Source organism: Chamaea fasciata, unplaced genomic scaffold (assembly GCF_029207755.1).
Source record: "Chamaea fasciata isolate MVZ Bird 193981 ecotype frontalis unplaced genomic scaffold, bChaFas1.0.hap1 SCAF_1, whole genome shotgun sequence".
NCBI classification, from domain to species: Eukaryota; Metazoa; Chordata; class Aves; order Passeriformes; family Sylviidae; genus Chamaea; species Chamaea fasciata.
Genome location: NW_027094086.1, coordinates 118,330,352 through 118,347,606, shown reverse-complemented (window position 1 = coordinate 118,347,606; position 17,255 = coordinate 118,330,352). Strand labels below are relative to the sequence as shown.

Genomic DNA, 17,255 nt, shown 5'->3' with positions numbered 1-17,255 from the left:
CAGTAATAGTTCCTCTAGCACGCAATTAAAATGTGTAATAGACTATCTTTGTCAGAAATGGTATTCTCAGAGTCCTTCACTTTGACCATGCAAGAGGGATATAAGAAATGAGCTTGCCACCTTCATTAGGTTATGTGTGCAAACAGGTCAAAACTAAACAAAATAAAAAACAAAACAGCACAAAACAGACAGGCAGTGAACTTTGTCAGTCTAAGGACAGGCTTAGGCAAGAAGATCCTGTCAGGGGCAAACACCTGCTGTATTTGTAGGAGAACATCCCTAATATTTGACCAGGCTGCTTGATCAAATTGCATATACAGTAATACGCTGTGATTTTGCAGGGGCAAATTCCTCATCCAGCGAGGTGCAACAACATTTGGCACTGGGCAGGAGCTAAGATCTGACTAATAAAAACTCTTTATACAGTTCACCCTTTGCTTCATTGTGTAACCATGCCATTACTGACATTTCTAATCAAAACTCCCCCTTCTCCTTTTGAGCTGTCAGCAAACAAATCTCATTTTTGACATTCTGCACAGTTTCATTTCAGAGCTTTAGGTCAGTGCTGTTTGGAGAAGCACCTGACGCATGTGTGTGAACAGAGAGTAACTGTATTTGCTGGATGTGCAGAAGGGGAGCTGGAGCAGCAAGGGAAGACTTTATGTGAAGACAACACCAGAGCAGCTATCAAGCCCCAGGTCTGCAGCCTCAGGCCCCTACACGTCAGAGGTGGTCAGGTGGCTGTAGCCATCCCGCAGAGCCATCCATGAACCTTCTCAATCCTACAGCAGAGAGCAAAAACCTAGACAGTTTTTGTGGAGGAGACTTCAGTACTCCATACACCCACACTTGCATAGCATTTTCTGGCTGAATAGCCCTATTATACAGGCTTGCTTACACTGACTCTTTGATTTTTTAGAAGGAAAAATGATAACACTCTGAAAAGTGATAGTTAAGCTAAAAAAAAAAAAAATGCTGAATGCCTTTCCTCTGCAAAACATATTTGCAAGGCTATCCTTGCAACCAATCATTTATTACTTGGTGCCTCATTCCAAAAAGCAAGCACTACCAAAACTGCTATTCATTGCAAAGATCTTATTGTCAATGGTAGCAGTTGAGAAAAGGGAAAGAGGAAATTGTTTGTTCTTGCTTGATGAATCCAGAGCATTCTGAAAAAAATGTGGGTTTGTTCTGTAATGATGTAATCAGAGGCCAGAAAACATCCACAGGAAACATCACACACCTCAAAACACAGCTGTCACCTTTGATGTTACTTCTTTATGTCCCCCAACCCAAAAAGACATGAACATGGAGCATATTTTCACGCTATATTCAGTTTCCATAAAATAACTCAGGTACACAGACAATATTCAAGCCTTGCCTTATTTATATAAATTGTCTCAGAAAACCTAAATAACAGAGAAACCATTTCTGTCTGACAGCTGCTGACAGGTCTTGTAAAACTACTATTGACTTGATTCTTATTCATTTGTCATGGTTATTGACACTGCTGACTAAGTTCTTGATGGCATTTTACCTTCCCATTATAATTATTTACTCCAGTAAGCATAAAAGTAGGCACTCAATGGGATTGATGTATTAAGGCAGGAGCTTGGTTCATATTTATCATAGAATTTATGAGCTTCTCAAAAAACTAAGGTCCAGAGGTGACAGTACATTATTAATTTTAAACATAAAGACCTCACTTCATAACTTCACTATCTCTCCCTTAAAATAACATCAGAAAACTCCTTCCCAAGAAACAAGAGGAACTGGGCTATCCGCTTGTAGCCAAGACACATCAGTGATAAAGGTAGGTCAACTAGAGCCAGAGACTGGATTTGCAGCACAGCAAACCACTGCTTCTTGTTCCACAGAAACCAGGACATATCCTGGCATCAGCTAAAGCCCAAAAGGAAATACAACACTATCCACCAAAAAAACCACACTGGTCACTAAATCTCTAGAAAAAGGAGTTTGGGTGATGACAGGATTTCAAAGGCAGGCAAAAATTCCAATATCCCTGTCCCCTCTCCTGCACCCCACAGACCTGGCAAATCCCTCCAGCACAGCAGCAGAGCAGCCTGTTCCACTGTTTGAGCACTGTGTCAAACTAGGCAATGACAAATAAAACAGACATCAGGTACTCCTGTGATTCTGCTTGCCACTAACACTGTCTTCTAAATTCCTGAAATGTCCAGCCTCAGCTGGACTAACATTTGAGTATGAATGCTAAAAACAGAAGAATACTGACAAATTTGGTGGCAAAGGCTGAGAGTGAGTGGTGTCAGGCTCCATGGATTTTCTAGAATTCAAGCCCTGAAAGTGGCATAACTGGCATCTTGCCCTGAGACAGTAAATTCCCATTAGAAAATATAAAACTAAAGAAGAGAGACCTCACACACAAGAGATGAAGCCAATAACTTTAAAGAGAATTGAGCAGGCCGGGAACTAATGATACTTCTTTTATTTCACTTACAGTATCAAGAAGAGAATCTTATCAAAGGAATTCTAAGAATAGCACAAGGCACAAATGTATCTACCAGCTAGCTAGGGCATGCAGATAAGTTGGAGGTATTCCAAAACCAGACACGATAGTCCTAAGCACAAGAGATTTCTTCTTTCATTAATGAAAAGAAACTATTGTGCAGTTTCTACTGTACTGAGGCTGCAGAAGCCCAATTCCTAGCACTGTCAGTCAGGTCATTATGAAATATCAATGAAATCACATAGGCTTCAACCCTGGATAACAAAGGCAATAGTCAGGGAATGCTTTAGAAAGAAATGATCTTTGAAAAGGGGCATTAAGATTCCAGATTACAAAAGAGATCCCACTGCAACCCCCTTCCCTGCCATCAGATCCAGGCTGAACTTGCCATTAACTCTTTGCTTCACTACTTCAAGCACTGCCATACCAGAGCACACGTCTGAAAATAGGTAAAATATCTGCATGATTGCAGCAACTCAGTAAGTTGCACCACGGCTCCTTTTTTAACCCCTTCTAAAAGAGGGATGCAAAAAACATGCTGAGGCAGCCTCACAGCCTGCTGCCATCGAGACAGTGAGACTGACAGCCTGGTTGGAAACAGGTATAGACAGGTGATTCCACAGGTGACATGGGCTGCCTGGGCTCTCCCACCATGGTAAAGTGGAAATCTCGAAAACTAGAACAGAGTTGTTTACAGAAGCCCCTCAGATGATCTAAAGCAGATGTGCCTAGCAATGAGCTTTACAGACAATTCTGCTGCTGCTTATTTACAGAAACAAATTTAGTAGAGATCAAAAAAGTGGGAATAACCTCTCCTTGGAAAGAGAAACATGCAAGCAATAGTACACAATACAAAAGAGGTGGCCAGCCAATGCTATTACCACTGCTTGCTTACACAGTAAGCAGAGCTAATAGACTGGAAGACATCTGAATGACTTTACCACATGCATGAAACGTGGCCATGACATCTCCTACAGCAGCAAAAGTTGTGGCACAGTGAAGGGGACAGCCATACACCAGGATAAATGCAGCCTGGGTGCCTCTCATGTAGTCAGCCCCAATTCTAATGGTGACATTGTCAAACCAGAACAGTGAGCAGAAGTCTCTTCAGCAGCAGGATGAACCCTCAGGTACCCAGCTCTCAGAAACACACACTGTGCTATTACATGTATCCTCATGTTGTAGACAAATATAAAAGTACTTACTAACTGTACAAATAGAGAAAAAAGCCATTTTCTGCCACAATAGTCTCTTTCTTCTTTATATTAAAAACAGTTTATTTCTCTTTTTATGAAGACCCTAGTGCACTTTACATATGCTTTGTAATTGCATATTGTTCCCAGCTGGCTGTATTCATTGCAACCAATAACTACAAAATCTGAATCTTATCTTTAGCAGTGTGTAAGGATGAAAAAAAAAAAATTAGAGAAGCTAGAAAAAGCCAAACAGTTCCCCTGACAAAAAGCAAAACTATCTGCACCCTCTGACTGATTCTAACCTGCTCTATCAAGCCATCAAGGAGGCTCAGGTAGGTGAGCCACCGTATGGAAAAGTGCTCCTCAAAATGTAATTTATATATCTCTAAACAAATCAAATCAAATACCACAGCATGCAGCAAGCATCCAAGGCTGAGAACACTCTCTGGAGACACTATATGTCAGAGTAGATTTAGCAGTCAAGAATTCACCTCTTGTTTTTCAAGATACAAATTTAGCAGTCTCCCAGGCGATAAGCAAAAGTAAAACAGAAATGTGGGTGAAGCTTATTAATTTAATATTTTAAAACAGTAAGAAACAGCTTTCAAAGAAGCCACAAAGCCCATCACATAGCTATCCTTGGAACTCTTGGATATCCTAGGCGTTTCAAATACTTGCTCATTCATATGTTTTGACATAATTAAATGGTTTGGGTCAAGATAGAAGAGTTGGCACTTTTTTGCCCCACACAATTCTAATACTCTCCCTTCCTCTTCCTGTCTGCTACAATAAAAAAGGAAAATTTAAAAGATTAAGAACAAAAAAGAACCGTTCAAGCTAACCAGTTTTGCTCTGGTAGCAGAACAGAACAAATAAGCAGCACTCCTACAGTAAAAACAAGCTTTGAGAGGGCAGAAACATCCAAGAGATTATGGCATCTACCTCTGAACTGCTGCCGGGTTGTGCACTGTGCTACAAAGCAAAGTCAAACACATTAGTTTAAAGGCCAGTGGCCTGCAGTGGAGCAGAAGAGAGAAAACACTCACATTAGCCAAGCAATAGACTGCTGAAGGCAGCAACCAGTTTCTTTTCTTAGCTGCTGTCTGCCTGCACAGTGCCTCTCCTTCATCTCTGTGCAAAGGCTCAGGCTGAGCTCCAGCAAGGTGGCTTGGGCTAAGCCATCTGTCTGCCTGTGCAGGAGCTCTGCTGTGACCTGCCAGCACCTGGAGAGGCAAGAATGCAGCTTCCTAAACCACCTCTGCACTGCAAGCCTTCAGACTGCAACCTCAGTGATCTACAGAGAGCAAGAAAAACGCTCCATCACAGGCACAAACACTGCTGTGTTTCATCCAGGTTTCCTGCCAGGCACCACTTTCCCATGGAAGTGTCACTGGGGGTACCCAGGTTTACATCCACACCTGCAGCAATGTGACTGTGAGTCAGCACAGCCAGTCTGACCTGGAGGCCTCCCAAAGAGCAAATTCTCAGTAGATCCTGCTGTTGATTGACTTCTGTCACCAGATTCTGAACACTTTGCCCATGACACAGAGCAGATAACCCAAACAGCTGGCAAAAAAGGGAACCAAAGTACCCCAGAACTGAACTGCAGCACTGGTGTGATGCCTGGTGATCATGTTACAAACATCAGGATTAGGATCACCAGGTGATACAAAGCCAATAATAGAGTCAAAATCTGCTTTCCAAGCTTCATACTGTCTTGTAACACCAGGCAGAAACCCAGCAGTTTCCTTTAGGTGAGTTTTATGTTTGCAGTCCTCAGACAAATGTATGCAAAAAATCTTGATGCTCCTCTGAAAACTCAGAGCAAGGGGAGGTAGAATGATATCCACTAAAAATAAAAAAACCAACAGAGAAAACAAAAGAATAACTAAGGCATAACTATGACATGATGTTTTAGAGAACAAAAAAATACCTCCTACCCCACAGAGGGCTGGCTTTTAGCCCAGATCTGTGTTTAATACCAACATACTAGAAAAAATTTTGCATATTCCACAGTTTTATAGACTTCTTTGCTAGTCTACCTTTTCTACTTTCCTCTTTCCATTCCTCCATAAGAAGTTGCATGCTGTTAAGATAAAATAGCTTTTACAGCTCTATAGTGAAGCAAGAAACTACGACTATTTTGAAATCACGAATATAAGGTCAAGTCAGAGGAAAGGAAGGTGGGTCCAAAAGGAAAAACAAAACCACATAGGAAATTCATCCACAAAAAAGTTACTCGGCCACGACTTCCTCAGGAGAAGGAAAACCACAGCAAGCAGTAGGTTGATAGAGAATAAAAGAAATGTAGTGAGCAAAAGCTACCTTAAAAATAAGGCAGAGTGGCTTCATTTTAAAAAGCACGTGACAAGAATTCTCACTAACATGTGACAAATTCTGAAAATCCACATCTGGGAAAAAAAAAAAAGAGCACACTTACTTTTAGTAGAGGAATTCAAAAAAGGACCTTATTTATGCTTAGGGGAGCAATACTTCACCTGCACACACAAATTCACTAGGCTGATCACTACAACAAGGAAGAGAGCTGATCAGCATCTGCCCCTGCAAAATTGCAATGCAAGGGAAGAACGAACTTTTGAGAGAGTTGTCACACACATACACAGAAGGGACCTTTAATGAAAAGCCCCATTGTTCAGGGTCTTGGGAACCTGCTGACATGGAGCGAAGGAATTATGTTGATGAGTTAGCTGCAGGGTTACTTGTCTGGTAGATTGAGTCACAGAGAACAGGCTGAAAATGACTTGCGGTATCCACTGAGCTCCCCGGAGGCCCTGCCACAAACTAACTGATAGCTGTAGAGCACAGCCCCTCCCATTCCTTTAGGGCAACAATCCCACTGAATTACTGTGCCGCTTTTGGTTACGCTGCGCATTATCACAGTGGCAAACCGGAGCAGCAAAGAACAGAAATAGGAAATAAATAGGATACAAACTCCCTGACAGAGTTCTGTAGAACAACCCGTGTCATTACCACGTCTTAACAGAAATTCAGAACATGAACGACAGCCACAAACAGGTAATCACAACTTGATACACACTGAACCACGTTATGTGCGAAAAATAGAACATAATGAAAACCAAGTCCGCTATCACTGCCCAGTGAAGGCAAAGAAACCAAAGCAAATATACTATATGGCACAGAGAGAAAAGCTGCTCATTTGGAAAAAAAGAAACCCAAAACATTAGGATGGATGAGAAGAAAAAAATCTAGTCGGGGCACACAGGATTACTGACTTAGAAAAACTGTAGTGTGAAATTGATCAGCCACATTTTCCCATTTGTAAATATCATACATTTAGTTTCTCGGAGCCGTTCGGTTACTTTTACAAAGTGCAAGTGAAGAAATGCTGCCGTAAAAAAGAACATCTACGCCAACAATAACTGAAGCGTTGGCAGACTTCGCGGGTTTTAGAGAACAAAGTATTAACCCTGAGTATGTCAAAGCTACATACAGGAGCTTTGGCACTCTACTCCCCCATCAGTTAATTACCTCTGACAAGTTTGCTTAAAAGATGGATAGTGTTGCATGCCTGGTACTTAACAAGGCGAGGCAGCAGAATTCAAGCCTTTCCTTAGAGCTTTTCTTGACTTTGAGGTACCACTCACTACCAATACACTACCAGATAGCCCTTAGACCTAACAAAACAATTAAAACCAGCTTATTCTATTCAAAATACGAATGAGTTAAAAAAAAAAAATACATTAAGGACACTTAGTGCTGAGTGTGATGGGAAAAAAAAAAAAAAGGCCCATTCCAGTCTGTCATCTAAAATAGTGCATCTTCACCACACAGCAACAAACTTCACCTTGATTTAAAAAAAAAAAAAAATTTCAGCATTTAAGCAGAATGCTTGCAGATAGATCCTTGTTGGCAGACTAAATCTACAAAATGTGTTGTGCTATGAAAAGGAATTATGCTTCCCAGTTCTAAAAGGTCTGGCAAAAGAGTTGAGTTTATGACTGAATTCTAAAAAAAGGCATTAAACAGGTTAATCATGGTGTGAAAGAGGAATCATAATAGATTATTTATGGGCCAATTATATAGTTCAGCAAATTATGACAGCCACATCGAAGAGTAAGATATGGGGCAAAGAGACCAAAAGAATCAGGAACTCTTACAAGTACATTCTTACAAATTATTCTCCATTAAAGATACAAGATAGAGAAGCTTCCCAAAGTTCTTCTTCCCCAATAACAGAATTTTTTTCTTTTTCATTTCCAGTTCTGTGAAGAAGTGTTTTAAAACTGGTCTGAAGTTTTCTTGTTTTGTCACTTGTGTTACATATGCCAGCACATGTCTACAAGGTGCTACAGCATTTAAATGCACATAACTGCACCCGGGGGAGGGGATTTCTTTATACCCAAAATTAAACCATTTAATAATGCATAAGTTGTACTAGATGTTGGCAGCAAAAGGAATTAAGAGAACATTAACTGTTAGAAAGAAAAGCACCAAACCCTCTGAAATCTGGATGTCATCCCATTTGACACACAGAATTAAAACTGGCATTGGCCTTCAGATATCTTCTGGGTAAGTCACAACTAGATCCATAAAGAATCTGTTTGGATGAGGGACATCAGCCTGGTGCAGAACACCTCCTGTCCTCAGCCTTCTGCACAGCCACAGGGGCAGGAGGAAGCTGAATGCAGGGAACCTCACAAATTCTGCTTTCCCAGCTGCCAGAATCTGTGGACTCTAAAAGCTCTTGGCAGCACATCATCAGGCTCAGTCTCCTCTTTTGAAATGATTGCCTGCACAGATCCTTGTCTTTCCTTCTGGTGCCTCAGTCTCTTCCTTCCACCTCCACTTTACACTATCCCCTCTTCCTGTCTTTTTGCTCATTTGTTCCTTTGCTTCACTGTTCCACATCTGCTTATCCTTTCATTTCTCCCATCATAAAAACAAGGCTGCAGTAACAGACTACAATTACAATAACCTCCAGCAGGGTGCCTTTCATCCTGCATCCATGGCATCAGTGTCCAGCTTCAGGACTCCACATCCAGTCTGGAGTCAGAGAAAAGCCACAACACTAAAAATTGACCATGAGGCAGGTGCCCAGCTGCAGAACATGCCAACAGAGCCAATGGCATGTACAAGAGTTAAGTCTGGCTTACAAAGCTTGTGCACTCTCATTCTCCTCTTCCCACGTTCCCTTATTAGAGCACAAGTTCCTCAAGTCCCAGATTTCTGGCTACCTGTTTTTCAATCTGTGTAGGACAATCAGGCCCCATTACTGCCAAACAACAACCATGAATGAGAATAATTCATTTGGCGCGTGACAAACTCCAAAAATTGGCTTCTAGTTCCAGTTAGCCAGGATATTTTTCCCTTAAAATGAAATCAGTCAACTACATAGCGCAGGAATCTGAGATGTGAACAGTTTTGCCTGTCTGCCAGAAAAGGTAGAGAACATGGATTTTTTCCCAACTAAAAAAGTTACATTCTGAGTTTCATTTTCAGACTTTTAAAAAAAATCTTGTCTTTTTCTACACAAGAGGTTTGAGTGAAGTGAGCAAAGATTCCCCAATCTGATGAGAAAACAAGACAGTATTCACTTCTTCCAATAACAGTGATTTCTCAGTTTGAATGCAACAGTTTATCCTTACCTCAACTTTGCTTCCTGGCTCATGCTCTGCAGCAGCAAAGTAGACCACCTCCTGTACTTCATCCCTAGGCCGTGCAGAATTCTTTCCAAATACCACCAGTCCCTCTTTAGAACATGGGGGGAAGGCTACAAAACAGTAACTTGGAGGAGCTGCAGCCATCCTAGAAAGGAAAGAAAGCATAAACAAATAAAACTTCTTTAGTGGTTTTCTTTATTCATAACTGCATACATTAGAGAATCAGTCAATTAGTACTGGTACTAACTGTAGCTAACAGGGAATGCATTCCCTCTGTCAGTTGATTGGCCAAAAATTAGGGAAAAACAGGTCAGCTCAAAGGACGCTTATCTGAATTTAATTTCAAAAAAATAATAATTTTCATCATTTTTCACCCAAGCTTTGTGAAGGCATAAATAGGAAAAAAGGCAAGAGAATTGTGCCTTAATGAGTCTGCTTAGTCCCCACTGAAAGAAGATACTCTGCACTGGAGCTGCTTGGGAACATATGACCTAGATGCATTTTGCTGACTCAGACAAGTGCAGAGACACAGAATAACTTTAAATAATTTACTCCCTCTGCTCACATGCACTTTAATATTTTTAAAAAGGAAAGATAAAACATGTTTGAGGGATTCCTGAGAGAGGACAATAGTATAGCTGGAAACAGAACAAAAATACAGCACAATTACATTAAAAACTGTCAGTCAATTTATCTACTCAGATGGGAGATAGACTGAAGCACTTTGTTTTCTCCGTGGTTTGTCTGCATTGCTGCTCTTACCTGAAGTTAATTGATTGCTGTTTATTTGTTTATGTAGGCTAATGTGAAATGTTTATAGGATAATTTTAAGTGTTTGCAATGAAAATATATCAAGAAAAACTTTAAACTATTTCAGGACTATTACACTACTGTAGCTGGTCTTGTGTACATTGCCATATCTGACTTTTTTTTTTCCAGCATTCATATGCCTACAAAAGAAAAATGTGGGGTGTTTATCACTTGTTAAAAAAGCACTCAACGCAGATGCCTGAGACTTCTTCATAGTTCTTACCACAGCAATAGAAACTTCACCCCCAAATAAACAAACATGATCCTCTTAGTCTTCCACAATATTCTGAAGAAGGAAAAGATACTTGCACATATTTGCACTTCTTAGAAACAACCAGCACATGAGTTTCCCCCCATCCCTGATTCATCTGCAAGACAATGCTGGGCATGGGGGAATATGCAAAGCTGCTTTTTTACTATTAGCTTGCACATGCTTCAAACTATTCAAATTTGACTTTTTCTTTTTCCTTTTTTTTTTTTTAAGCAGTGCCTTATAAGTACATACTCCTCACAGAATAGCAGATAATAAAACAGAGGAAGAATTCATTTTGTATAAAGGCTGTAATGCATAAAATGGTAATGGTTTGCCTGTGGACTATGAACAGGTCACACAGATGTTCAGCCTTGCAAAAGAAGGTCAAGTAGATCCATGTTAGAAGTGCCCTCTTCCAACACAATGTGAGGCAATGAATTGTCTAGGGAACTCACACAATCTTTCCATTTAGGTAAAATTATACTCATCCACTTGAGCTGAAAATGCATTAGGAAACAAACAAATCCCTTTTCATAAGCAGAGTTTTGACCAGTGGGAAAGGACAAACTACTTTGAGCTGGAATTATTTCAGCTGATAAAACACATCTGTCAGAGGATACTGGGCTGCAGACCTGCCTTTTGTGCCTCTAATTCTGGGATGGTTCTACGTGAGTGTCTTGCACATGGACACAACATAAACCCCCACATCAGCTGCCACTGATGCCTGCGAGACACCATAGGATTTGTGGTTTAACTGGAACTCGGTGTGTATGTAGAGGATTGCCCAACCTTCATGACTAATGAAACTATTCAGTATTTTGCTATGAATTATTCCTGCATTAAGCCTGTGTATTACTGTTCTGGTGATGTCAATGGAACTGCTTTCCAGCACTCTGAGAGTTCCCATCTGTCTTCAGGTAACTCATCTTTTAGTGTGCCAAATTTGTTCTTTCTGATACATTGCTAGATGAGCCAAAATCTTGAATAACTTGCAGACTCACTGAGGATCTCACTATGGAAAAACAGTATTTCTTTTATTCTAAACACTAAGATTTATTTGAAATACATGACACAGCTGAAAAACATTAAGCATCAAAGAGCCTAGCAAGAAAGGTTAAAATTATATACAATACTAATTTTTATTAAATTAATACCTAAACATATTGGCAGATAGGCTTAAAAAGAGGGAAAACCTTACAGCACTCTGTTACTGAACATATATGAAGGTATGCAAGGCAGACATTTACATACCTACAGCCTGAGGAGATAGGGAAAAGAATTAAAAGCTTGTAGGTATCTAATGCCCTTCAGAATTCTGAAAGCTCCCTGAAATAAATAGTCTCAACTGTATGTGTGAGATTTGGTTTTTTTCCCCTTAAATATACCAACAGTTACTGAAATTAAAACAAATTGCCATTTTGGTAATGCTTTTTAAGCACAAAAGTATGAGTAAGCTGCTCTATAACTAGAGTTCCCTTCAACACACAGTATATTTCATAAGTATGAGCAAGCTACCCAGTAACTAGAGGTCATTTCAACACAGTGTATTTCATACAGGCGAGTATATAACAGTCAAACACTACGTCAAATGTTTTAACCTTATCCTGAAAACATGACTGCCAAGGGAGGAGTTTGCACTAGGACCTCAGACAACATTTTAGAGAAGGAAGCCATCTAGCAGTCTACTGCAGTTTAAATGTACTCAGTTTGCTAGGTAGCACTTTTTCCCTGAACCTCACTTGGTTAATTTTGAATATGACAACTTCATTTGGTTCATTTTCAGTATGAAAACCTCATTTAGTTCATTTTGAATATGACAAGGATGGCCATTTCTCAGATATACCCACAACCTCTATTTGTTCAGAACTCCACTGTACTTTATCTTCGTCCATCACATACTTAAATCAGTCTGATAGCAGCCACCTATCTAAGCAGGACATTTCTACTTGCCTATTTCATGTCCTTTTCTTTATTCAGCTTCAGGTTGTCCTCATGCTCATTTTTAGGTATTTGCCACCTCTTTGCCCTCTTACACGGCTCAGTACCGAACATCTTTCACCCACAGGAGGAAAAGAACACTCCTTCACAGTATCTCTGATAAATCAGCCCGACTTATAAAACCACCTACTGTTATAATTCCTACATATTTTTTCAGACAGTTCGCTCCTCCAGTGAAAGGTAATCCTGAAAACCTTAGAAAACACAGGGAGTGACTGCAAATAGATCTCAAAGAACAGCTTGCTGCCCATTCACACAGTTCCTAACCACAGAGCATGTTAAGCATACTGGCCTGATTTTCTCAGCAGACCATACCTCAGACCTACATTCTGGTGTAGACAGAGGTAAACCTATATCATATGTCTTGAGTGCAAACCATTACACTCATAGTTAGCCACTGCACGTTCAGAGAAATGGGGACTGTACAGACCATATAGGCTATATCCAACATCACTATGCATATGGAAGCCCTGGAAATAGACAGAGCTGTACTTTATGCTATGCTGCTATATAATAACTGCTGCAGTTGCAGAGAGTTAACAGGCATCATGCTTGGTTGACCTCGAATCACTGCAGGCACAAAGGTTGAAAAAATAATTCTGAGCAGCAGCCACAAGCTAATATACTCCACTTGCTATCTTTTTATTTGACAAAAACATGCTACAGCAGGGATGCAATATTCCACCTGGTCATATTTTTTTTCCCAGTCTCCTGTGTTCTGACACTACAAAGATGACTTACTTAACAAGTTCCTTTATTAAGATCTTTTCTCATTGTGATAAGTCCCATTTAACACCTGACAAGCCAAATTAATTGTATGAATATATCACCACTACTGTCGGTGGTAAAACAGACGGTACTGAGTTCATAAGTATTTTAATTGAGAAGGAAAGGAGTAACAACCATTGGGCCATCATAGAATCAAAATGGCTGGAAAATCTCTCCATGATCATTGAGTCCAACATTGGAGCGAACACCACCACATCAACTAAATCACAGCACTAAGTGGTTTCTCGAACACCTCCAGGCATGGTGACTCCATCACCTCCCTTGGCAGCCTGTTCCAATGCTTAACAAGCCTTTCAGTGAAGAAATTCCTCCTGATGTCCAAAATGAGTCTCTTCTCGTACAGCTCTAGACCATTTCCTCTTGCCCTGTCACTGGTTGCCTGGAGAACAGGCTGATCCCTACCTGGCTACAGCCTCCTTCCAGGCTGCTGTAGAGACCAATAAGGTCTCTCCTGCGCCTCCTTTTCTCCAGGCTGAAGACCCCCAGCTCCCTCAGCTGCTCCTCACAGGACTCCCTCAGCCACAGTCATAGGACTGACTCTTTACAGCTTCATTGCTCTCCTCTGGACAAATGTCTGGCTCCAAATATCACAATGGGAAACAACAGGTATAACAATTATCAGGGCTTTATAAACATGTCTGAACATTGCTGTGCTCCTGAAATAGGGTGAATATGATGTGTTATTGCCTAGCACCATCTCAAGAAAACTAACTCATAAATCATGATAAACATAAAACACCAGCTTCCAGGTTGAAAATATCAAAACGTGAAACATTTTACTCTGGATTATTTTCCATTTCACAGCATGAGGATCTTACAAATGCTGATACATATTAAAAAAGCTCACAAATTCCAATTAGAACAATTTACACTATTGAATATCTATCCACAACCAGAAATTTAAAGTTCTTAACACAGAATAAAATTGATATTAAATCTGTGCATACAGGTTGTGACAACCTAATGGAAACTTCATTTAGATGTCATTTTTTGCTTACAAAAAAAATGAATGGAAAAATAATGCTGGAAAAAAATATAAACACATGGAATAGAGATTGCAGTATCCCATCCTCCACTTCATGAACATGAGTGTCAGAGGCTGAAGCCATGCTCTTAAGAAAATAAAGACAGGCATAAATAATTCAGTGCTTTGGAGCCTTCCTTCCCCCCAGCCCAAGAAAACTGAAATAGCTATGCATCCACAACAAAGCACTGTCAGCTTAGCATGACAGAGTCCAAACTAAAGAAAGGAAGATTTTCATAGTTACACACTCTAGATTCTTTGGGCTTTTATTCTGTTATTCTTCCAGAATAACGCTGTGTTTCTCTGTGCTTTCTCTGAAAGCTGTAATTTGGTACTGCAATAATCTTTTATAAAGTTCAAGAATCTGACTGCTACAATAAAATTGCTTCTCAGAAAAAGAACTTTATCATCTCACATCAAATAGATGTTGACTTTTAAAGTCAACTAATTTTCTTTGTTTGCCAAAATAACCCGAAGACATTAAGCGTAAAGTCATTATTAGTTCTACAAAGCCACAAATTATGTGAAAACTGGCTCACCAACAGTAGCTTTCAGTTGCTGTCTTATTAAGAAAAAAATTACCAAAAAGAAACATTTATTAAACAAAATAGTTTTCTGAACTATTATGATTTTGAAGCACTTATAACAAGTTACTGTTGAAGTAATTCCAAAATTTATAACAGTACAACTGGATTTTCTCTTTTTTCTGTCTTTTCTGTCAATTGAAAAACAAAACAATAGGTTTATAATGAAAGTGCAGCACTCACTAGGAAGCAGTGGGAAATAAAAAGGATTGGTGTGAGAAAAAAATGGCGAAAGTAAGGGTCTGTCTTGAAATTTAACTCATGTTTATTGAACTAAACCAATATTTGCTCTTCACACTTCTTTTAATTGCTGCTCACATATTGCCCTGCAACTTTTTCTCAGGAAAAGCTAGAGATGCTGCTAACATGACATATAAAACCCCTTTGGGTTTAATACAAGCTTCTGAAATGTTAATTAGTAGTTATTGTTAATCTCAATTAGGATTTATACCAGACAACAAAGTTTTGAAGGAAGTATTTCTGTGTAGAGCAAATCCTTTCCCAGCAACACACCATTTAAGACATTTTAAGTGATGTACATCTCCAAACAGTTCTGCCCCTAACACACTACACAGAAGTTATTTTCTACACAATACAGTCTCTTGCTCAAAAAATTTAATAATATGTAGTCATTGTCATGTATAAAGAAAAAGGTGCTACATGAGAAGTCAGCTGCCACCAGCACAGATCCTCTTCACAAGAAACTGAAGCAACGTTCAAACAAATATTGAGGATGTTAAGCTTCAGTGAGACCAAGCAGCCAGCACTGACACCAGAAGAGCATTCACCTCGTGCTGTGATGAGAAGCATTCAGCTGTAAAAATTGCCTTATATTGATTTGACTCAGAAGCTGGCAAAACTTCAGCTTGATCAAGCCAAACCTTCACCTCGCAGCATAATTGCTGTGTTCATTACTCAGCACAGCTATGCTATCAAGCATGGACGGAGTGAGGAACAACACACCTTGCTTTCAGTCACCTTAGTGAGGTGAATACATCACACCAACTCATCTTTCAAACATTTTCTTTGTCTTCAAGAACTTTGTCAAGCTCTCTGAAGCTCAGACATGATCAAAGTGTTGTACAGGATGAAGACTAAGCCTCTCCAAATTCTCAATTTTTCAAGCACACCTGTGATTGCCCTAGAGAAGCCATTATTAATGCTGGTAATAATCAACATAATGCTTTCAAGACAGCACAGGTGTCCACAAAAAAAAGAAAAAGAAAAGTGTGGTAGTGTTAACACCAGGGTTTCATCTCAGACCTCCAAAACATCAGTTTTATTGATCAGTTCTTTGGCCAGAACATCAGTTTTATTGATCATATAGCCTGCTCTTTCCACCTTCACTTCTTTGGTTTCTTCAAATTAAAGCTGATCTTTAACAGGTGCTTTAGGTAGCAGAATTATAGAGGCTGCTAAACTCCTTGCTGCTAAGTTTGGACTACATTCTGGTGGTGACAGCATTTTCTTTAATATTTATCTTACAAAAGAGATTTGAGCTGCTTTCAAGGTCCAGAGAGCACACTAACCTTTTATGAAGACATATAATGTGGTTTTGTGTATTAAAGGATGACTATCCCTCACTATACTTTGTGCATTTATAAAACAGAAACCCAGCTGTGGTAATACTGCTGAACTATTTCAGCAACATTTAAAGATTTCAATAAACCTGTTTTCATTGCAACCAGAAAGAGTGATCTAATCTGCAAGAAACATTTACAATAAAAACCAGAGGCAGTATATGAACAAGGGTCCTCAGATTAGGATCAAGGCTGTCTCATTAGGAAAGGAAGAACATATGGAATGAGCCATGCATCATTTTTTCTCAACTCTTCCATATTTTGAATGGGCTAGCAAAAGAAAGGTCAGTTACAATTGTGAAAACTTGTTCAGGGCTTAGTTAATGGTTTTCAACTTCTATTTTAACTTTCAAACTAAGATGTTTCTTGTGCCTGAGACAAGCTTGTATTTCCATTTACAAATCAAGCCCAGCATCTTATGCACATAGAGACATGTGATCTCTGCACCCTGAAGGAAAGCAGTGCTTCCAAAAACAGAAATGAAAAGCAAAATTCATTCAGCTGCAGGCACAGAACAAAGACAGCAAACTGAACGGCACAATAACAATATTGTTCCCATCTAAGGAAACACTGAAAGGTTATTTTTTTTAATTGAAAATTTGGACAGTTTTAAAGCATGGCTTATCAGAACAGAGGAAGGTTGCATGTATTAAGAAATTAGAAAGCAGAGATTGTTCCTGAATATAAAGCACAAAATCATGCCAGATCCCTGTGACCCTATGCTTTGGACATTTCATTATCAGACCTAAGTCAAATTGTTTGACTCTTTCCTAACTACCAATGGATGATGACACCAATTTACCACTTGCAGGTGCGACATCCAGCTGTGATTGTTTCTGTTCCTCCAAGCTGTGCCTGACAAGATATCCAAGAGAAGTTTAATCAGCAACT

At 39.6% G+C, this 17,255-nt stretch overlaps 1 protein-coding gene across 5 annotated transcripts in view; it reads right to left on the bottom strand.

Annotated features, from left to right (window-relative positions):
- The window catches only part of SCRN1 (secernin 1), a 38,608-nt gene that overhangs the window by 18,046 nt on the left and 3,307 nt on the right, over positions 1–17,255 (bottom strand). For 4 of the 5 annotated variants that reach the window (XM_066195052.1, XM_066195031.1, XM_066195044.1 and 1 more), the window contains one exon: positions 9,312–9,471. In XM_066195052.1, coding sequence (XP_066051149.1) covers positions 9,312–9,470 — 159 coding nt within the window. In that variant the 5' untranslated portion in view covers position 9,471. Of the gene's footprint in view, positions 1–9,311; positions 9,472–17,166; positions 17,185–17,255 lie in introns of those variants that run through there. The other variant, XM_066195035.1, reaches the window with a different exon arrangement.